Source organism: Phocoena sinus, chromosome 13 (assembly GCF_008692025.1).
Source record: "Phocoena sinus isolate mPhoSin1 chromosome 13, mPhoSin1.pri, whole genome shotgun sequence".
Lineage (NCBI taxonomy): Eukaryota > Metazoa > Chordata > Mammalia > Artiodactyla > Phocoenidae > Phocoena > Phocoena sinus.
In genome coordinates, this window is record NC_045775.1 from 88244650 (window position 1) to 88267877 (window position 23228).

Genomic DNA, 23228 nt, shown 5'->3' on the forward strand with positions numbered 1-23228 from the left:
TGTGTAGTGTGTGTGGTGTGTGTCGGGGTGTGTGGTGTGTGCGATGTGGTGTGGTGTGTGTGGTGTGTGTGTGGTGTGGTGTGTGTGTGGTATGTGTGTGGCGTGGTATGTGTGCAGTGTGTGTGGTGTGGTGTGTGTGCTGTGTGTGTGTGGTGTGTGTGCTGTGTGTGTGCTGTGTGTGTATGGTGTGCTGTGTGTGTATGGTGTGTGTGTGGTGTGTGTGTGTGGTGTGTGTGTGTGTGCTGTGGTGTGTGTGTGTGTGGTGTGTGTGCTGTGTGTGTGTGCTGTGTGTGTATGGTGTGGTGTGTGTGTATGGTGTGTGTGTGGTGTGTGTTGTGTGTTGTGTGTGCTGTGGTATGTGTGTGTGGTGTGTGTGGGTGTGTTGTGTGTTGTGTGGTGTGTGTGGTGTGTGTATGGTGTGTGTGGTGTGTGTGTGTGGTGTGTATGGTGTGTGGTGTGTGTGGCGGGGGGGCGTGTACCCCACCCTCTCTCCCTCTGCTTCCCGGGAACGTGTGGTCCAGTTATCCATGTCTGTTTACACAGAACAAAAGGAAAAACCCTCACTGCCCTTCATGCATCTCCTCCCATCTCCAAAAGGCAGCTCTCGGTTTGATTTGCTCTCATCTGCCTGGCCTTCCATCTGCAATGATCCCAACTTCCAGGAAAGGCTGGCCCCTCACTGTCCTCAAAACCCTGCTCCCCGTGGTCTTCTCTAGCACAACCAACAGGCGTGCACACCTCCTGCGGCTGGCTTCGCTTGCTGCCTAAGTTGGCTAATTCTTATTTGTTCCAAAAGTTGTACCACCAAACATACACAGACCTATTTTCTTTTTTCTTTCTTTTTTTGAGGTACGCAGGCCTCTCACCGTTGTGGCCCCTCCCGTTGCGGAGCACAGGCTCCGGACGCGCAGGCTCAGCGGCCATGGCTCACGGACCCAGCCGCTCCGCGGCATGTGGGATCTTCCCGGACCGGGGCACGAACCCGTGTCCCCTGCATCGGCAGGCGGACTCTCAACCACTGCGCCACCAGGGAAGCCCCAGACCTATTTTCTTGAAACCTAAATGTTTACAGGCTTCAAGGATGCTCTTTTACACTGGTTTTAGTTACCCATAAAAACAAGGCAGACGAACTTCCCTGGTGGCGCAGTGGTTAAGAATCCACCTGCCAGTGCAGGGGACACGGGTTCGATCCCTGGTCCGGGAAGATCCCACATGTCGCGGAGCAACTAAGCCTGTGTGCCATAACTACCGAGCCTGCGCTCTAGAGCCGGTGAGCCACAACTACTGAAGCCCACACATGCTCCACAACAAGAGAAGCCACCGCAATGAGAAGTACACGCACCGCAACGAAGAGTAGCCCCCGCTCTCAGCAACCAGAGAAAGCCCGCACTTAGCAACCAAGACCCAATGCAGCCATAAATAAATAAATGTATTTTATAAAAAACAAAAACAAAAACGGCAGCCACTTCTCCTGTGGGCACAGACACTTAGAAACACCTAAAGGAGATCTGTAAGTCACAGGCTAAATCAGGGCTGGCAACGTGTGGCTGACAAAGGCCAAGGATGAGTAGGGTGACATGTGATGTCCAAACTCAGTGTGTGAGAATCACCCATGAGAAGTGGACTAAAGATGGACAGACCAGAGGCTGCCCTGAACCTCTCATCAGAGACCCAAAAGGGTGGGCAAGCACATTTTGCAGTGAAAGGAAAGTGAGGACCACCGGTAGGAAAGGGGTGATGGAATCTTAAAAAAACAAGACTGAGAGCTGGTGGGCAGAACTGGGAAGCAAAGTTACTGGGGAACGGTGGTAGTCAGGGTTCGCCAGAGAACCAGAACCAAGAGGAAATATATATATATATATATGTATAATATGAAGAGGTTTATTATTGATATTAGGAATTGGCTTATATCATTATGGAGGCTGGAAGTCCCAAGCAGCTGACGAGCTGGAGACCCAGCAGAGCTACTGGGTGGTTCTAGTCTGAGTCTGAAGGCCTGAGAAGCAGGGCACCAGAGGTTTAAGTTCTTGCTCAAAAGCCGTCAGGCTCAAGACCCAAGATGAGCTGATGCTTCAGTCTGAGACCAGAGCCTGGAGAGGACGGAGTCCCAGCTCCACAGTAGGGCAGGCGGAATCCCCTCCAGCTCAGCCTTTTATGCTGTTCAGGTCTCCAGCTGATTGGATGAGGCCGCCCACTTGGGAAGAGCACCCAGGCTACAGATTAAAATGTTAACCACACGGAGAAACAACCTCACAGACACACCCAGAAATAACATTGGTGTCTCGGCGCCTGGTGGCCCAGTCAGGTTGACACAAAATTAACCATCACAAGAGCTAACACCGAGATCCACCAGTCAGGACAAGAGAGGCCATTCCCTTAACTCACCCCAAAGTCACAATGCCAGCCTGGACTCCGGAAGACTGGGCTCTCAGTCACTAGAGAAGGGCTTGTGCGTTCAGTTCGAGGTGGCCGTCTTCAGGAAGTGACTGCTCAGTGTAAGTCCACGGGACCAGTGCGGCTCTGATAAAACTGTCCTGAGAAAACCACCTAGGAAGTATCCAATGTCTCTTTCTGCTCATGGGAGCTCACAGAACTGGGTATCTCCTGGCGCTGAGTCAGAGCAGCTTAGGTAAGTTACCTGCCTACTCCAGCCCCCTGCTGATAACGAGGCAGCCTGAGCCCCAGAGGCTGGGGAACCAGCCCAGGGCCGGACAGGAAGAGAACCCAGACCTCCTGAGCCCAGGATGATTTTTTTCAATGTCCTGCTGCGTGGGCCCTTTTGTCTACAATTTAGAGTCTTTTCAGCACTGGAAGTGGTTTAACAACAACCTTGGATGAAAGTACGCAGACTAAGGCCTCACTGAAATGTTGGGGTACACCCGCCATAGCTTAGTGGTTAGAACTCAGGCTCTCAAGTTAAGAGCTGCCTGGGGTCAGCTCTCAGGGTCCCCATTTCTAGGCTGGAAAACCTTGAGAAAAGTTACCTTGATCTCTCTATGCTTCAGTGTATCTGTAAAGACGAGGGTAATATCCAATTTGTATACACTGCTTCTGATGGGCACGTCAACCCTGCAAAGCAAGCCACCATCTTATCTGTGTTTTCCAACGGTTGAAACGGAGGCACCATGAGATTAGGTGACTTGGCCAAGACTGCACCGCTCGGGGCTGATGGACGGGAACGTAAGCTCAGGCCGCCTAGCTCCAGCCCAAGCACACGGGCTACCTGCCACACCTGCCTCGTGGCACGTTTGTACCTGAGCCTACCCCACTGTACCTGGCACTGCCCGGCCTGTGGTAAGCCAACACAGCCCTCTGAACATGTAGCTGTGCAGAAGCACCGAGGCATGCCGGGCTAACAAACACTGAACCCCATTCTATACATTAACTGATAAGCCTTAAAAATTCAGGATGAAAGACACTGTGAAAAAATTCATATAGATGCACAATAAAATATTCTTCACTGTTTGCTTTTATAGGAGTTTAACAGGCAGCCTAGGAATTCCTGTACTTCTCAGACTTGCCCCAAATGTTTTTTAGTCGAAATCACCTTCAGGATACCAAAGCCTCTCCCTCTAACGTATTATTACAAAACACACACAAGCAGGGGTTAGCGCCAAAGGGCTGGGAAGTATTTGGCACTGGTTCTGAGCACAGTTCTCCCGGCTATGAGCCCCAGCTGTGATTTATTGTGATTTAAGTGCCCTAGTGCAGCTCATTTAACCTGGTTAGACTAGTGGGAACGGAAACCCAAATGGGCATCCGAAAGTAAAGAGAACTCTCTTCGTTTGTCAATAAAGCATTTAACACTCTCTTCCTGCAATTTTAGGTATGTTAAGGTATCACACGAGTACAGTTTAAGATTACTACTGTATTCGTCTAAAACAAGCCCTTTTTTTTTTTTTAAACCCTGGTGGCTCAGTAGTTCAATTTTGGGGCGGGGTCCCTCCCACCCAAGGTACCCCCGGGGTGTCCCCGTGGCCCAGCTCTCCTGTCCCCATGTCCCCCCACTGCCCAGCACCCCCTCCCCAGGTGCCCCCACCGCCCCCGGTTCCCCTGCCCCGGGGTCCCCCACCGCCCAGGTTCCTCCGTCCCCAGGTCTTCCTCCGCCCCCGGCCCCCCTGTCCCCCGTCCCCCACTGCCGGCGCCCTGGCCCCAGCCCGGCTGGAGCGCACTCACCGCGCGGCTTCTCGCGGACGGCGGACGGCAGCGGAGGTCCGGGCGGCTGGGCCCAGGGAGAGGCGCGCCCCGCCCGGAGAACCCCGCGTGTCATTTGACCAAATAAGGAGACGCTCGCTGGGCGGCGCGGGCGGCGCTGCCGGGCGGGCGAGCGCCCCTGGGCTCCGGGGCGGCGCTGGGGACCCCAGCCCTTTGTTTGCCGCGGGCGTTTCCTCCGTCCTGCGGCGTCGCGGGCGCCGGCTCCGTGACTCCCGCCGGGTCCCGAGCGCGCGGCGGCCCGGCCGGGGAGGTGCGGGGGAGCGCGGCGGAGGGGCGGCCACTTACCGGGTCCGGAGGAGTGGGAGGCGCACCGAGGACGGGGGTTGCGGGGGGGGGGGGGCGTCTCTCCGCGGCCCCCGCGGCCCCTCTGCCACCAAGTGAGCCTGCCGATGGCAGGAAGAATGGGGAAGGCCGGGTCTTTGTCCCGCTGGGGAGGGGAGGGGAAGGACCAGTCGCCCACACTCCAGGCCGAGGGCTCCTCGGACGTTCTGTGGCCCCCTCCGGGCCAGGAAGACCTAGCAGAGAAGGAGAAAGCGCCTCCCACAGCAGAGCCCAGGCCCCCGAGCCCGGCCGGGGGGGGGGGGGGGTCAGAGGCGGAGAGCTCACGGCGGCCGGGATGGAAACGTCCTCCGCGTGCAGCCCGGGCGCAAGGTGGGCAGAAGGACCGCGGGCAGGCGTGTCGCGTTTAGCATCGGTGGGCCTCAGAGAAGGGAAGCTATCTGATTGCTTTCCCTTCTTTGATGCTCTGTGTCCCGTGATGTTTTAGCGGCTCCCCAAATGGGCCTCCATCATGGAATCACAGAACCTGAGCGCCATCCTATTAGCTACCACCTACATCCTATTAGCTACCACCTACATCCTATTAGCTAACACCTACTATTAGCTACCACCTACCATCTAGCTCTACCGGGCATCTCATTGGATTCTCGCCCCTTAAAAGTTAAGGGTTAATAATACCCCCGTTTTATGGTGAAGAAATTTCAGCTCACAGAGGTTTGCTGAAGGCCTGCTGGGCAATAATTATGGCAGCTGCCATCTGACCTGGAGTGTGTCAAGGTCAAGCCCTGGTATCTCCCAGGAGAGGAGGTGCCCCTAGTCCCTTCAGTGTGACTCCAGGGCCACTAGGGGTTGAGACTCGCCCCAGACCTGAGCCCCCAGAACTCTGCGTCGCCTGCTTCCTGCCTGAACCTTGCAGCTTCTCACCAAGAACGGAAGTGTGGGCTCGGGACCCGATTTCCCACTGACAGTCAAAGCAGGCCCTATCTCGAAATCCAGGGCAAACTGGAGAAAAGCCTTTCCCTCTGACAGTTACCCAGGTATGTTGTCTATTTAGTTGCAAATTACAAAATGATCTAGTTCTCAAATGATGAGCCTAAAGTTTCAGTTTGTAAAAACAAGTTGAAAAAATAATGAAACCTTAATTTCTGCATTTATCTTCTTTTCGCTCTCTTTTGGCTTACTTGATTTTATTTTTCTTTTAGCTTTCTGAGTTGAATGTTTAATTCATTTATTTTAATTTTTTAATTGATAGTTATTTGGTTCTATAAATTTTCTTCTAATAACTACTTTAGTTATGGCACACAGACTCCGATATGTTGTGTTTTCTTATTTTAAGAAATTCTACAGTTTAATTTTGTATATTTCCTTTGACCTAAAGGATAGCGGAACATATTAAATGACCCTATGGGGATGTAATCAGCAAAATCGAGACTCTGGAAGCAAATTCACTCTGTTTCTACAGTAATATCACTCAGGGGGAAAAAAAAAAAAAGACAGAAAGAAAGGAGAGAGATGGAGGAGGAAACCAATAGATTAAAAAAAGACTTAACCGACTGCAATGAATGGATGGATCTTACTTAGATTCTGAATCAAAGAACAAACTATTGGAAAAATAAGTTTTCATGAGACAATCTTGGGAAATGTAACACTAACAAGTGGTGACATTAATAAATTAATATTAATTTATTTTAGGTATGATAATGAAATTATACACACACACACACACACACACACACACACATATTTTTTAAATTGCCCTTACTTTTCAGAAATAATACCAAAATGTTTGCCAATGAAAAAACATAATGTCTGGGGCTTCCCTGGTGGCGCAGTGGTTGAGAGTCCTCCTGCCGATACAGGGGACACGGGTTCGTGCCCCGGCACGGGAAGATCCCACGTGCCGCGGAGCGGCTGGGCCCGTGAGCCATGGCCGCTGAGCCTGCGCGTCCGGAGCCTGTGCTCCGCAACGGGAGGGGCCACAGCAGTGAGAGGCCAGCGTACCGCAAAAAAACAAAAAACATTATGTCTGGGGTTGTTTCAAAATAATTTGGGCTGAAGAGTATATATATGAAATAGTACCAGTCATAGATTAATGGTAATCGTTGAAGGTGGTAGAAGTTCATGACACTGGTCTCTTTCTTTACTGAATGCTTGAAATATTCAGTAATGAAAAGAATTTTAACTACAAATGCACATATCATTTGCCCTTAACCCAGCATTTCCCCTTAAAGGAAATTAACTTACAGGTAGACTTGCTCATACGTAAATTCATATACATACAAGAGTAGTCATCGTAGAACTGTTTGTAATAGCAAAATATTGGACCATGTTATATGTTCATCAACTGGGCCTAATTAAATATCACTTGGTACGTTTTAGAATTATTTCTGTATGCAGCTGTTGTTAAAAAGAACGAGGTAAGTATATTTATTAATTTGACAATAGTAACCAACCGTTTGTGTTAATAAGGAAGGGAAGGGGGAAGACAATATATACATATAATAGTGGTTGCCACTGGGGAGTTCTGGGTGGCTGGGGCTCAGGAGTACAAGGAAGACTGATTTTTACTGTAAATCCTTTGTCTTTTTTGAAATTTTGAGCTATACGTATGTATTGTCCCTTCAAAAATAAAAGTATTTTAAAAGTTAAAGCAACACATGCTCCTTCTTTAAGAAAAATAGGAAACAAATTTGTTAAACTGAGTTTTTAGAAAGCCAAAAGTGGTTTGCTAGAAAACAAATAGAGGAAGGCGGAATGCGTTCTGAGCTTAATGACATAGGTACTTTTCTGAACAATTTTAACCAAAGGACAAACTACTAAAAAAATAGTTCACTAGACATTCTGGGAAAATATATTGTGTAAAGTTCTATCTTGTACATCATTGTACAGTTGTCTCTTTGTATCCGAGGTGTATTGGTTCCAGGACCCCTGAGGATACCAAAATCCAAGGATGTTCAAGTCCCTTACATAAAATGGAGTGGTATTTGCATATTACCTCCTGTATACTTTAAATCATCTCTAGACTACTTATAGTACATAAACTATGTAAACAGTTGTAAATGCTATGTAACTAACTGCGAGTCTGGCAAGTTCGAGTTTCGCTTTTGGGAACTTCCTGGAAATGTTTTTTCTTTTTTAATATTTTCCATCTGAGGTTGTTTGAATTTTCAGATGCAGAACCCACTGATATAGAAGGCCAATTGTATTCTCAGGACCTAACTGTAGGGCATGGCACATAGTATGTGCTTATTAAATACAGAATTTGAATGAATGGTTGGGTCACAGAAGAATTGTTTAATACGTGATGTCTCTCGCTTTGTAATTGATTATTTCATAGTATAGCAGATGGAAAACTAGAGAAAATATAACTGTCTGTAGCAATATAGCTGATCTCTGGAATCAGGCCCAGGTTTGAACCCTTGTCCTGCCTGTGACTAGCTCTGTGGCCCTGGGCAGCCACAAAACCTCCCTAACCCTCAGTTTGCTCACATGTAAAATGGGCCAATGACATATCATTTGCAAAATTGTTGGGAAGATCCTTTGACACGCTGCGTATACACCGCTTACCACGATTACACACTTGGTACCTAGTAGGCCCTCAGTAAGTATTAGCTTTTATTCTGTGGGTAAAGGAGAGATGAATCTGAATAAGAAGGAAATGTGAAGGTGGTTAAACAGTACAGACTTTTTTTTTCAGTTATAGACAAATAAGTCCTGGGGGATCTAATGTACAGCGTGGTGACTAGTTAACAATACTGTATGGTATAGTTGAACGTTGTAACAGAGCAGATCTTAAAAGTTCTGTTTACAAGAAAAAATTTGAGGTGATGGACGTTAACTAAACTTACTGTGCTCGTCATTTCACAATATATACAAATCTCAAATCACGCTGCACCTCAGAAAGTAATATAATGTTGTAAGTCAATTAGATCTCAACGAAGGAAAAAGCAGGAGACAGAATTCTCATCAGGAAGGATTACAGTTTAGATCCTGTTCTAAAGATAAAAGATTGTCTTTTTGAGGGAAAAATTCTCTGCTATAGATACAAGTCTAGTTCATAGAAGAAGAAAAATTAAGAAATTATATTTCCTGGGAGAGGGATCCAGTGGCAATATTGATGGGTTATCCAAGTTCCTCTAGTTTATTTCAATTCTCCTAAAGTTCCTGCACCAGCCAACACCGCCCTAATGGCTCCTTCCCCTCTTGTTGGGGGTTCAGGGAGAGGTTCGGGGAGAACGCTTTGTGCGGTAGGTAGGCCAGCGTTTCTCCAAGTGACCTGGAACCAGACGCATTAGGATCACCGGAAACGTGGCAGAAGCAAACGTTCTCAGGCCGCCTCAGTGTCTGAACAAAGCGCTCCAGGTAATGCTGATGACGGATAAGTGCTTTGAGGTGAAATACCCGCCAGGGACTCCCTCTCTGGACTCAGTAATTTACCAGAAACTTCTATGGGGGCGGGAACGGGGGTAGACTAATCACAGAGCAGGCCCAGGGACTCAGATCCAACTGCAAGTACCACTCAGGCTGTCGGACACTTGTCGTGAGGGAGCCACAAGGTAGAAACCTTACAGGGCAAGAAGTTCCAGACGCCTCTCAGTGCTGCAAACGCTGAAACGGAACTCTTTCTTCCCGGCCCTGAGAGGAGGGCCAGCTGCCCCGAGCGTGGGCCTGCTGCAGACCCCCGTGACGGGCACCCACGGGTACCCGGGCCCTCACCGCCGCCAGGAGGACAGGGCTGGTTGCCCTAACCCGCCATCCCAGCGGAGATCTTCAGGACACTTTTCTCCCATTGCAGAGAGCATTTCTCACAGGCAGCTCGTTCCGCCCACTCCAACCCTGGGCAGGAAGCCGGCGGATGATTTGACCCTGATTCAGAGGTAATCATCCGTAATTGCCTCGTGATTGGAGCGGGAGTGAATGTCTCGGATCACAAGGCTGGCGGGGCTCCCGGGAGGGGAGGGGAGGGGAGGGGAGGGGGCTCAGGACACCTGCGCTCCCTTTTCCTGAAAGCGCACGAGACCCTGTGTGGGTGCTCACGGAGCAAACAGAAAGAACTTGGTGTCGTTACAGTGGCTCGATCGCTCTCCCGTGAAGGACCCAAGTGTTGTTCCTGTACCTGGTAGACGTTCAGGAAAAGCTCAGCCCTCACCAAAGACAAACCCTGCCCCTGCCCCTGCCCCTCACGCTCTGGTTTGGAGGGAAGATGCCTGGTTCCTCGTCAAGATGCAGAGTTTCCACATCCCGTTTCTTCCTGCTCCTTTCCATAAACTTTGACTTACTGGGTGCAAACGGTCGTGTGTAAAACCTCCAAACACATCTGACTTGGAGTCAAATCCACGAGCAGCTCCGGGATCCCGGACTTTGCCGTCGTTGGTTCCTGCATATTTGAGCATCTGACACGAGTTTCCAGGGTGCCTTTGCTAAATCAGTAGGAACGGCTCTGTCCGGTGGCTTAACGTCCAATGAAAGGCAGCCGTTCCCACCGCAGCTCCTTTGGGTCTGTTTCGGATCAGGAAACGCTGTGCTGTTTCAGATGAAACTATTTCTACTGTGCGCCCAGAAAAACTCTGCCTCTTGCTTTTTCTTTGGGATCGTTTGGTCTCTGATTCCAGTCCTGTTCTGTAGCAGGCAATTCACTTCTCTGCTTGCCAGCAGTTCTTTGTGTTTTTTTTTCCCTGTCCAAAATCCATTTAAAGAACACGTAAATGTCCCAGGTCTGTGCAAACCTGGCAAAATCCTGTTTTAAAGGAACCATGTTTGGGTCCTCTGACGGTCCTTCCTGGCATCCTTGATAAGGGAGCTTTTCATGCCTCACTTATTTCTCAGAATGTTGATTTTCAACCACACTGAAATCGCAGTTACTCTTTGTGAAGTAACTTTATGAGTCAACACTGTAACTTTAAAATCCCAACATCTCTCTTCCTGGTCACCAAAGTCCTTTTGTACTATTTGCCCCTAAATCAGGGTCAGTAACAGAAAACCTGGTGGTCTAGCCAGGAAGAGCCTGGGCGCCAGGACCTCTGATGGAGCAGCGTGGCCCCAGGTAACAGACCTCAACCTCACCTGACCTGTGAGACAAAGGATGTACCACCTCACTTCTTACCATAAAGGGTTAAGTATCTAGTTTTTATTCAACTCACTGTTATGGCTAATTAATAATTGAAAGATTTCTGGAATGTCTCCTGTGGACGGTTCTTCACCATGGTGTGGATTTGCGTGTGAGGAAGAACCGTAGTTTAAATTGATTTACGTTCCTCTAAAAAACAAGTTAAGGACTGTCCTCCACCTATTTCAGAAAGTGCTTTGACACTGGACCCGAGAGTCCTGGCAGAGCTTTCTGGAACGGTCAAGCTTCTTCCTACATCATTGCAACAGTGGACTTCAAAAACCAGGAAAAGATTTTCTAAAACGTCTGACCTTCAGCCTCTCCTGGCAGTACTCTTTGTACCTCAAAACATCTCTTAAAACTCTGGGCCATCCTCACGGCACAAATATTTTTTGGAAACTTCTGCACAGTTAGATGCTGAGCAATTACTCTATAACTGCACCAGATCATTCATGCGCCTCCTGCAGGGATGGACCAGGGGCAAGTTAACCGCCAGATGTCCAAAACATTCATCTAGCCGTCCTGGCATTCAGGTGCTTTCCCCTCCCCTCCCCCCTCCCTCCCTCCCTCCCTCCCTTTCCTTCTTCCTTCTCTCTTTTCTTTCTTTCCCCTTCTTTTCAGCAGTTTGCAATTCTCTTTTTACATGGCAGGTGGCCTCACCATAACCGGGCTCCCTGACCTTGTTGACCTTCTGTGGACTCAGCTCTCTCTCCCACCTTTGTCTGTGGCGTGTCTATTTCCCTACATCCATATTGGTCCCTTGAGTCCCCAGGACTTGCTAAAATCAGTTGAAGGAAACGCTTGAGAGGTTTCCTTTTTCTAAGAACGTGTTTGGAAAGTTATCGCGTCAGGAGCGTGGGGACTGAGAACCTTGGCGAGCAGGTCTCGAGGCCCCGCCCACAGGTCCCCCTGCAGCCTGGGAGGAAGATGCCTTTCATCCTGTGACCTGCTGCAACTCCTCTCCTCGCTCTGCTCTGCCCGGCAAACTCCAGTGTACCCTGTAGAACCCAGATAAAGCATCTGGCCTAGGAAGGCTGTGTGCGCTGCCATCGGTAGCCTCACTTTCATCATTCCACACTGCCTCATCTTTCGTTCGTTTAGAACAACAGAGGAGAGAGTGTGAGCTTCCGATGGGCCAGGATTGGGACATTTGTTTCTATATTTCAATATTTGCTGAATTCACATCAGCTTTCCCGAAAACGCCCAAAATAATAAAGGGCCTCCATACACAGGCTCACATGGGCCTCTTTGCGGCAAACAAATCAGGCCTGTCGTCCCTCTGGGCAGCTCAGTTATCAGGGCTCTGCGCTGAGAGGCAACTTGCAGACAACTTGAATTAAGCAAAGCAGAAGGGCCTGCCCTTCCAGATGGCCACATGAGGACTTGTAATCACGCTTCCTGCATTACCTGGAGGAAGCCCAGGGGTGTAGCACCTGCAGGTACGGACGCTGAAAAGGAGGCTACAGGGGTCAGCGGGGCCGCTCTGGGGATGGTCCTCCGGCTCTTCCCCAGGGACGGAGGGCAGTTCCTCCTGACCTGCTTCTGCCCACACCCCCCACTGGCCTTATTCGTGTCTTTAAATAACACTTGGGGCATTGTGATTTCCTCTTAAACGCTTTCAGCAAACTCCATCTATACAAATGGGAACATACAAAGCAGATTCTCCCTCCCACAGAAATCAGCCAGGTTCCCTCCTCCATAACTGTAGCAGCCTGGGTCGCAGACCGTCTGTGGGAGCGTCTTCTTGAAATCAGTGGCCTATTTACCAGCAACGACTCTGCTGGAGCTTTGGAGAGGGGCCCCAACCCTCGAGGAGCGCCTTTGCCGGGCCGGCCAGGGACACAGCCCAGAGAGGAGCACACGGTTCACCTCCATCCAGCAGACTGTTTTCAGGCAGAATCGCTCAGAAAGAAAACCACTGTATTTTCTCCACTCACTGTAACAGGAAGAGCTAAATGGGACTCCGGGTTGGATCGGTTTCTTTGACTTTAACCTTTGCTTTCCGTTGCTTTTGTTATTATAATCATACGTAATGGCCTCCTTGCTTCAGCACCTAGTCTCCGAGTCATGGGCCTGTCGTGCGGCTCATCTTACTGATGTATAATCATTCCCAAAGGTGGACCAGAGTGATAAACTGGTACTTCCCTTGGCCGTGGCCAGCCACACCTGGCCAGAGGCGAGCATGGGGGCCCAGCAGGTGGTCTGAGAGCCCTTCCTGACTGGGACTGGGGCCGGCACCGTTCACTGGCAGAGTGACAGCCTGTGCTTACGAGACGGACGCCCTCCACAGCCAGCTGGGGCTGTAGGGGGAAGTGGCTTATTCTGGACAGATCTCTCTTGCTCACAGGCACGGGGCGCACACAGAGGACACGTCTGTTTGCTGGAGCGGAGCCGACCAGGCGGAGAGTCTACGGATGTCAGCTTGACATCCCTGATTCATCATCACCGTTACAACAAATGTTACAACAAATGTGTTTGTTTGTTTGTGACTGCTGATGTGGAGGAATGTTCTGTAGAGAAAGGTGAGGTGGGTGTGGATTTGATACGGAGTAGGTGTGGGCTCCTCGGCTTGAAAGCCTTTCTGTGTCCCCCATTTCTTCGTTACAGGAAATAGGCTTCATTCAGCCTCCAGGACCTTCCCTGAGTTCCAAAGGGCAGGTTCAAACAGTTGCTAATTAGGGAAGGGAGGGGATGCAGAGACAAGGGAGGAGCAGTCAGGACACAACAGCGCAGCCTTGGGGCAGGGTCCTGGTTCGCCCTCGAGGGATACACACAACAATATCTTTGAGCTGTTTTGCAGGTACTGAAACCCCCTCCAGGTGGGAGAAGTTAACTGTCTGCTGCTCACAAGCACGGAGACCCCAGACTGGTTGGAACCAGAAGGTTGTTGATGCCGACTCCCGATGACCTCACCACCAGCCAATCAGAAGAGTGTCCACGAGCTGACCACGCCCTCTTTGAACCATTTCTATGAAACTCCTCAGGACCCCCTCCAGGGTGGGACACACAGTCTTGAGGGTATTAGCTCGCTGTGGCCCCTTTTGCCTGGCAAAGCAATAAAGCTATTTTTTACTACTTCACCCAAAACTCTGTCTCCAAAAATTAATTCGGTGTCAGGATCCAGAGGCCGGATTCGGCTTGAGATTCAGACTCGGTCTGTGCAGATTCCTGGCTTCCCCTTTCCCCCTGAAACCCCAGGAGGAGAGGCGGTGTGAGGTGGGCTCTGCATCCACGGTGGGGCGGGGGGAGCAGAGCGCGGGTGGGAGCCCGTGGCAGCCGCCATCAAGGGGGGGCCCCTCCTGATGGGGCCAGAAAACAGCTGGAGATGGTGGCAGGAAAGGCCTTGGGACATAGTGATGGGGCCGCAGAGGCCTCCTGGGAAGGATGCACGGAGGGACAGTGTTGGCAGGAAAGACAGAGATGGAAGTGAGGGAAGGAAGGAGGGAAGGTGGTGAGAGCAGGTGACAGGGAGCTTCGGCTGGGGAAGCTGGAGGTGGCTGCTTAATCGACGCTGGCAAATGAGGCCACTGTTCACCAGTGATGCCTGGAAGTTGGGATGGTTTCCGGGGAAGAAGCTGAAGTTCCTCCCAAATCTCCCTACCTCTTAGCTTCACACTCAGCTCCAGCCATCCCAAGTGAAGCCAGGACACTAAGCCCAGCAAGATAGCAGCCGAGGGAAGGGGAAGGGGGGACCGAGACCTGGCACTTTGGATCAGCCGCAAGTTCATGGTGAGCTTGACATCTCCGTTGAATGGAGTGGTGAATGAAGCTGGGCGCGGGACTAACCAGGTTGGATGGCCCTTGTCTGGCTCTTACAGACGCCAGCTCAGGATGTTAGTAAATCATGTGATATTGGTGTTTAACGCCTACCAAGGCTCTTTGTCTCGGAAAGAGGAGGCAGAGCGGGGATAAAAAAGCCACCCCGCAGGGCTTCCCTGGTGGTGCAGTGGTTGAGAGTCCGCCTGCCGATGCAGGGGACATGGGTTCGTGCCCCGGTCCGGGAGGATCCCACGTGCCGCGGAGCGGCTGGGCCCGTGAGCCATGGCCGCTGAGCCTGCGCGTCCGGAGCCTGTGCTCCGCAACGGGAGAGGCCGCAGCGGTGAGAGGCCCGCGTACCTAAGAGAAAAAAAAAAAATCCACCCTGCAGCATCTCAGGTGTGTTCTGGCCTCCCCTGGAGTCTGGAGCCGCCTGGAAGAACCCGGGCTGCGCTCTTCCCTGGGGCAGGTTACTCAGCGAGGCTCGCGGGGTCTCCCCAGCAGCTCTGCCAGGAGGACAAGCCGACTCCTGCCTGGTTCCTAACACGGGGCCCGAGGCCAAGTTAACCCAGGGGAAGGGACATTCCAGGGGGAGATGGGAGGTAGGGAGTGGACCCCAGACTACCCTTTACCCGCGGCGAAGCTGAAAGCAGAGTCTGTGATTTGGGGGCGGGGAGGCTGGACCAGCAAGGACAGGAAAGCAGGAGGGCTTTGTCCCCCCGTGGAAGCAGCTCATCATCTGGAAGGAGACCCAGGGTAGCTTTATGGCGAATCCTTCACCTTCTAGCATCCTGGCCTGTCTACCCACTTCCACGGTACTCACGATAAGGAAGGGAAATAACCCCCAATAACTGCGGGGTGGATGGTTTTCTCCTCTTGGCATCTGAAGAGTCCAGGGCTGGTCCCGACAGATGGAGAGGAGAGGGTTACACTGAATGTTAGTCTGCGTGGATCCAGGGCAGGGCCACGACCGCTTTAGCTGAACATCCCTGGCAGGCCAGTCCTCAGCAGACACTGCTCTGAATGGCAGTAAACTACCTGCCAGCAGGTGTATGAGGACAAGGCCTTTTGAAGTCTGTTCTCACTGCTCACCTCTGGGAGATGTCATGTATTACCCTGCGAGTTGATGCTGGTGTCTGAAACCAGCACTTTGGATGGTCTTACTAAGACCAGGAGGCTTTCTTGGCACCGGGAGCCCGAGGGCGGAGTGTGGGATGCACATCTTCTTGTATCGGCTTGTGTTTCCGTGATGCTGGCATCCACATAGGTGGAAAGAAATGCTGAGAGGCTTGGGTGAGCAGCAGTGACATGAGTGATCCTTTCAGACAAAAGTTAACAGCGCTACAAAGCCGAAGGCAGGAGGTGAATATTTAGAAAATTTAGGTGATGGATACGCTTGGGTATCTCTGGAAGCGACATGCTGCATGCGGCTCGTGGGCTCTCGAGCGCAGGCTCAGTAGTTGTGGCGCACGGGCTTACTTGCTCCGCAGCATGTGGGATCTTCCCGGACCAGGGATCAAACCCATGTCCCCTGCACTGGCAGGCGGATTCCCAATCACTGCACCACCAGGGAAGCCCTGACACACTGCCTGTTAAACCAACCTCAGGTAAGATGTCACGGGACCAGTACATAGAAGGATTTTATTTTAATATTTCCAAGTTCCATTTCATCATTTACAAAACGTTCACCATTTTGGCCCTGAACCCATGGCTTGTTTATTAAATCCTCATGAACTGTAAAGGGCAGGGCAGGCTGGGGGGCAAGCAGTAATGTGAACCAACATAAAAGAATTCCAAATGGGCCTCTAGGGGTACACACATCCACATTAATATCATCACTACAGATACTTAAACTTATTCACTTCAGTCAATAAAACTGATTCTAAAATTAAGGCAATCTGACACCCAACATATCTTAAACTGTAGACAAAATTAAAGGACATTAGCATAATTTCCTGGTATTACCTTTGAGGTAAAGTTTAAAAGGGTAACTTAAAAAGAAACACAAATTATCACTCTAGAAAGAGTGTTATCAAATATCAATGCTGTCACGTTTAGAGCAAGTTTTTAAAGAAAACTAAGTGTCATGTGTAACACTTCTTTCTCGATAATTCGTTTGGAGCACAACTTAATAGCCCTTGTCTGTTATTCCTGGCTTGAGTTAGAATCTTTTTTCCCTACTCACCCAGAATTCTAATCTTTGAAATGAAAAAGTTGTGCCTGAAACTTGGCACTGTTTTGATGTTAAAAGCTCAGATGACATCCTTCTGAGAGCAATTGGATTGAAGAGGATGTGCAAGAGGAAGTCATCAGGCAGGACCTTGCTGTTTGCTGAGTGAGTCATCCTCACCAGGGCACTGAGGTGAATAAAGCTCGGGCCATTGCTCCCAGAGCTTAAAGTCTAGCACGACCGGAAGGGAGGTTGCCAGCTTGGTAGAGACGAAAGCCCAATACCATCGGTCAGGGTTAAGATACAGAAAGTGTATCCCACCCCCGGGTATATATTCATAAGAGGTGAAAGCAGAGTCACAGAGAAACATTTGCACGTACACGTTTATAGCAAAGTAATTCACAACAGCCAAGAGATGGCAGCAGCCCAAGTATTCATCAGTGGGGGAGCAGATAAACGAAATACGGTCGATACAAACGGAGGAAGATTATTCAGTCTTAAAAAGGAAGGGAAACCTGTTCATCACAGGATCCAACACGGATGAACCTTGAGGACATTACGCTGGGTGAAATAAGTCAGTCACAAAAGGACAAGAACTCCATTCATATGAGGGACCTAGAGGAGTCCGATTTATAGAGACAGAAAGTAGAAGGGTGGGTGCTGGGGGCTGAGAAGAGAAGGGAGCAGGGAGTTGTTGTTTAACGAGTATAGAGTTTCAGTTTTGCAAGAAGAAAATGTTCTGGAGATCTGTTGTACAACAGTGAATATACTTAACACAGCTGAACCGCACACTTATAAACAAAGATGGCTAAAAAAATTACGGAAAAGTGCAAGTGTAGAAAGAGATGGGAACGCAAGAAAAGCACTTAGCCCAACCTGAGGGTCTCTAATGATTCATTTTGTGTGTCAAGTTGGCAGGGCCATGGGGTACCCAGATAATTGGTTAAACATTATTCTGGGGACTTTTGTGAGGGTGTTTTTGGGTGTGATTAGCATATGAATCTGTAGAATATAGCAGATTGCCCTCCCTAACGGGGGTAGATCCCACCCAAGCCACTGAAGGTCTGCAGAGAACAAAAAGGCTGACCCTGGGTTTCGCTGGTGGCGCAGTGGTTGAGAATCCGCCTGCCGATGCAGGGGACACGGGTTCGTGCCCCGGTCCGGGAAGATCCCACATGCCGCGGAGCGGCTGGGCCCGTGAGCCATGGCCGCTGAGCCTGTGTGTCCGGAGCACAGTCTCCGCAATGGGAGAGGCCACAACAGTGAGAGGCCCGCGTACCGCAAAAAAAAAAAAAAAAAAAAAGGCTGACCCTGCCCTGCGCAAGAGAGAATTCTTTTTGCGTGATGACCTTCAAGCTGGGACATCAGTATTTTTCCTGCTTTTGGACTAGGACTGAAACACAGGCTCTCCTGGGGGTCTAGCTTGCCGACTCACCCTGCAGAGCTTGGGACTTCTTGGTCTCCAAAATCACATGAGCCAATTTTTTAGAATAAATCTCTGGAGATTTATTTCTGGAGGACACTAACTGACTGACTGAGACAGGGTCCTGGGAAGGCTTCTGGAAGGGATGTCATTGGATCTGAGCCTTGACAGGTGGCCAGCTGGCCGACATGAATGGGCCACCGAGGCCCCTGTGGCACGTCAAGCATTAGTGGAGCCAGGGATGAGGGTGTGGAGGTGTGGCCAAGCCATGGAGAACCTCGTGTGCCCTGTCAGGGAGCGTTATCCTGTGGGCTGGCATCTCCCATGAGGTCTGCCGATGGCAGCGTGTAACAGGGCCTCACACAAGACACCAGCGAGAGAGCGTGCAAGGCCAAGGTCAGAGAAGGTGGGTCATTCCCAGGTTAAACAAGGTTCATAGGTTTCTTTGCTGCAGGATTTTTCAGAGCCTTCAATGGGCCGGTGTGCAGCGCAGATGTTCAGGAGGGGATGTTGCATTTTAACACGGACTCCTCCCCTTGTCTACTTCTGATTCCTATTAAGATGGGGAAGAAAGCCAGTTTCCAGAGGGTGCTGCTAGGAGACTGGAGGCCTCTGAAAAGGCTGAAGTGGAGCCTGCCCTGCTCAGCTCTTTGATTGGTTGCATCAGCCGTCCCCAACCTTCTTGGCACCAGGGACCAGTTTTGTGAAAGACAATTTTTCCATGGACCTGGGGTTGGGGCGGGGATGGTTTCGGGATGATTCAGGCACGTTACATTTATTGTACCCTTTATTTCTATTATTATTACATCGTAATATACAATGAAATAATGATACAACCCACCATAATGCTGGCAGGAGGCGGAGCTCCCGTGGTAATGAGAGCGATGGGGAGCAGCTGTAAATACAGATCAAGCCTGGCTCATTGGCCACTCACCTCCTGCTGTGCGGCCCGGTGGGCTGCAGACAGGATGGGGACCCCTGGGCCACATGACTCTGGCTCAGGTGTAGAAGTCTACCAGTGGCTCATCTAGCAGGTTCAGGAGATCCTCTGCTCAGACCCCCTGGGGTCCCTTTGGATTCCTTTTACTGCTTCCGTGTGGATTCCCCGGAGTGGGGGATGTGGAAGTCCAGCCTCCTCCTGCAAGTCTGGTAACCAGAACATCCCTGCGGGATCCGGCTAAGGCTGAGACTTGACCTGAAACTACGTCCTGGCTCAGCCCTCCCCCTCCCTGTCCTGTTTCCCCACTTCCTATGGAGGGGGGGGCACTTCCTCACAAAGCCCACACTCTGCTCCTGGGAAACCCAACCTGGGACAGGTGGCTGCCACTCGGTAGAAGGCGTGCGATGAACAAGGGTGGGAGTAACTGGGGGCGGGGGAGGGTGTCAGCTTCAAGAATTTTAAAGATGTCGACTCAGTAGAAATGATAATACTGAGGACGAGTCTAAGATAATTTCTTTGGCTTGGAAAACTGGAAGGTACCAGTTTCAGGAAAATAGAAAAAACAAGTTTTGGTTGGGGATGAACACAGTTTTGACCTCTTGATTTTTTTTTTTTTTTTGGCCTTGTGGCTGGCAGGATCTTAGTTCCCTCACCAGGGACTGAACCCGAGCCCTCAGCGGTGAAAGCGTGGAGTCCTAACCACTGGACCGCCAGGGAACTCCTGGGTTTTAACCTATTGACACGGAAGCACTTTGGGGACAGCCATCCAAATAGAAATATTTTCCAAATTTGTATGAACACTTGGGGGAGGTGAAAGCAGGTGACGTGGTTGGGAGGCTAAAGGGCAGTTAAGAAACACAGTAAGTCACCCAAGAGAGGGTGTGGATTGTGAGGGGTGGATCAAAGGTCAAGTTCCAGGAGGCTCCAGGGTTTGCGGGGCAGGCAGAAGAGGAAGCACAGGACTGAGGCGGGCTGTCCAACAGTGATAGGGACCACGAGAGAGGGCGGTACACCAGCGACTGACATACACCTGAGAGTTGTGGCCGGCAGTGATGGTGGGCTGAGGCCGCCAGGGCTCCCCGGGTGTGGCGTGGAGACGGTTGGTGGCTTCTGAAGTGTATTTCAGTGGGACAGAGGCCAAGCCTCAGTAGGTTGAGGTCAATGCAACTGAGGATGTGGTGATGGCGGTATGACAAGTGTGACAGTGAGACAGGCTGGGACCCGGGACCCTTTGCTGCAGTGCTTGCACATGGACGCGCCTCTCCTTGACCAACAAAATACAAACAAACCGTATGGAACTAAAAATAACTGCGTGCGTGTGCAAGTCCAGGCAAATTCTGGACCCAAAAGATACAAAAGAGACCAAAAAACCCCAGCTGCCACTTTTGAAGAGGCTGGAGCAAAAACAGCGTGTCAGGAACAAAAGCAGGGTACTGTGCTTGCCCCCTGCACTCAACACCACCTAAGGGGTGGACAGAACACCTAAGCCAGCCCTCTGGCCCGACCCCTGGACACACCCCTACTCTCACCAGCTCGTCCCCAACTCAGGGAGGGAGAAAGCGAGGGAGCCTGCTGTTTGCTCTCACTCCCCACTGCTGCGGCAGGGGCCCCAATAGAGCCTTGCCTGAGTTTCCTGTCTGGCCTCTCGTCAGTTTCCATTGATTAAGGAGGCCAAGAATCCGGGTTAGTAACAATGGGAATAAACAGAAGTAGCAGAGGTGGTCACCCAGGTAGGAACCAAGGCCTGAGGGTCAGTGATATGCCCAACATCGGAGGTCACGGTGTGGACAGGGACCAGGAGAGGTTGACTCCACGGCCTGTGGTCCTCCGCCCGCGTTGTGCCACCTTCTGGGACAGCTCACCTCCTCTCCTCACACCTCTTCCTTCTCAACCAGCACAGGAATAAACTCTCCAAGAGAAAGGCAAAGGCTCTCCCGTCCCTTTTCTCTCCGAGGCTCCTCTCTCCCTTCACCCTCCTGGCAAAAATGGACAGAAACTTTCCAAGATCAAGAAGCATAAAACCTGATTTTTCTTCCTAGTCAGAGAAGGAAACTTTCCACTCTCTATTTTTTTTTCCTTTCCACTGTGTTTTTATTTATTTTTATTTATTATTTATTTTTATTATTTATTTTATTTTATTTTATTTTTATTATATATATATTTTTGTGGGCCTCTCACTGCTGTGGCCTCTCCCGTTGCGGAGCACAGGCTCCGGACGCGCAGGCTCAGCGGCCATGGCTCACGGGCCCAGCCGCTCCGCGGCACGTGGGATCTTTCCGGACCGGGGCACGAACCCGTGTCCCCTGCATCGGCAGGCGGACTCCCAACCACTGCGCCACCAGGGAAGCCCCACTGTGTTTTTAAAGGGAAGACCACCTCCTGTCCCCAGAGCTGCGCTAACAGCGACTAAGCTAAGAGCTGCTTGCCCTGCAATGCTTACCAATCGCTCTCGGGACCTAGGACATCACTTTCTGTGATACACTGTAGTTTAGGGATGTCATATGACAGACCCTGTGTTGTACTTGTATATATTTATTATACACAAACACACATGTACAAAGACATTAAAGCCTTGTTTACGGTAGCAAAAGATGGGAAACCATCTAAATGCTGATAGGTAGGGGAGAGGCAAATAAACCATTCATCCTGACTGTGGAATCCGACAGCTGTAAAGAATGAGGCGAACTCACTGCATACGGAGCATACGTGCTCAGAACACTCTCCAAGTAGGGTGTGAGAGAAAAGAGCACAGCAAATCACTGTGCAGAGCACGCCACCCCATGTGCGTAAGGAAAGGACTCATGCCCACAAGACACGTCTAGAATATCTCTAGTTGGCAATCACAGCTGCCTCTGTGGAGGAGAGGGAGCATGGAGGTCGGGGGAGGAACCACTTTTCATTATTTCTCCTTTTGTACCTTTCGAATTTTGCACCTTGTGCATTGATGATCTACTAAATAAAATAGAATAATAAATTAAAATGTGGCATCTCTTATTAGAGCAAAGACAGTTTAAATAATGTCTTTAAATAATAAAATTCAATAATGCTGGGCTTCCCCGGTGGCTCAGTGGTTAAGAATCCACCTTCCAATGCAGGGGACATGGGTTCAAGCCTAGGGGTTGCATTGGTCAAGATACCAAAATCTTTGCAGTGTGATTGTTTTTCATTCTGATTTTTCCACTCAGTAGACACTGTGTCCCTAAGATGGCTAGGGAACCATGGTGAGGACTTCGGTATCAGAGTGTTAATTTTCTCTGTCTCTTGTTTCTTGCCTTTTCCTGCAGCTCAGATGGGCCTGACTCAGGCAGTGGTGTCCCTGGGGCCCCTCTTCCCTCCCCATCTCTGATCTCTGCCCCCAGAGGAGTGAGGGTGCTTCTGTATTTTGCCACAGAACTAGGTAGTTCCTGATACCCAGATGCTAGGAATGGTCAAGGGAGCGACAGGGCTCCAACACAGGCCACAGTGCAGCTCACTGAAGACTGGAAATTGTAGCTCAACTTTCAATTATTCAGAAGCCGCTTGAAGATTTCAAAAGCGTATTTCATGACAACGACCCTTGACAAATATGATTATCTGCATCTTAGAGGAGAAGTGAGGACGTGCTTGCTGGGGCCCTGGGATGAGTCCACCATGTCTCTGCAGCGGGAAGGCTGCTTATCTCTACATCCTGCTGCTCTGGGGAAAGGAGCTGCTTCCTCTGAGCAGAAGGGCCGCAGCATCGCATCGTCGATCTCTTCCATGCGGATGCAGTGTTTTACCATCTGCATTTGTCAAAGTCCCCTGGGCTCTTGGAAACATGCGCTCTCTAGTCCCCTGAGGAAGAGGGAAAAGAGAAATTCCCTGCCTTCTGAAAGGTGATAGGCTCTCTGTCTCAGCCACTTCCCACCATCCCCAACACCCCCACCCCCGCAAAAGTCAGCATTCATTTTTGAGATAGAAAAGCACTTGCATCTAAGTTGCCTGAACCAAGAGACAGAGCTCCATAATTCAAGTCAAAAGTAACCAAAATCAGAATGAAAAACACATGGCCAAGAATGGAAACGGCATGTCTATTAAAATACCTTTGCAGTTTGCTTTCTCTCTCCTTCCAGACGTCCTGCTCCCTTCTGCTCTGCACGGGGGCCCCTCTTCTCCCTTCCCCTGGCCAGCAGTCACCAAAGGCAGCCTTTGATGTGGGAACCAGTGAGCACCCCCCAGCCCTTCTGCCAAATTACAGGAAGAGGCTGCATGGCTGCAGAGACCATGAAACAATGCGGAAGGGGCTGGGCCCCCAGGCTGTGGTGTTGTTACTTATTTCGGGACCCAGAAGGGAGGTGAATTAGAGCAGCACACACACTCA

At 50.5% G+C, this 23228-nt stretch overlaps 2 protein-coding genes and 1 long non-coding RNA gene across 19 annotated transcripts in view; 2 read left to right on the forward strand and 1 right to left on the reverse strand.

Moving 5' to 3' along the window:
- FHL2 (four and a half LIM domains 2) overlaps positions 1-4707 on the reverse strand; it is a 25759-nt gene extending 21052 nt beyond the window's left edge. Inside the window, exons 1-3 of one of the 17 annotated variants that reach the window (XM_032653762.1) lie at positions 4501-4707; positions 2985-3069; positions 2386-2534 (exon numbers count right to left, since the gene is read on the reverse strand). The gene's annotated coding sequence lies outside the window, so the exon portion shown is untranslated. Of the gene's footprint in view, positions 1-2385; positions 3977-4176; positions 4466-4500 lie in introns of those variants that run through there. The other 16 variants (XM_032653757.1, XM_032653763.1, XM_032653754.1 and 13 more) reach the window with 16 other exon arrangements.
- Positions 3126-10650, forward strand: LOC116764074 (collagen alpha-2(I) chain-like). The gene is made up of 5 exons (XM_032652279.1): positions 3126-3180; positions 4096-4212; positions 4284-4513; positions 7384-9371; positions 9565-10650. Exons 1-4 carry the CDS (start codon positions 3126-3128, stop codon positions 7525-7527), a joined length of 546 nt encoding a protein of 181 aa, XP_032508170.1. The 3' UTR covers positions 7528-9371; positions 9565-10650.
- Positions 4891-6036, forward strand: LOC116764779. Its single transcript, XR_004353010.1, has 2 exons — positions 4891-5531; positions 5873-6036. It is a non-coding gene; the product is annotated as an uncharacterized LOC116764779 (long non-coding RNA).
- Positions 10651-23228: the final 12578 nt, after the last annotated feature.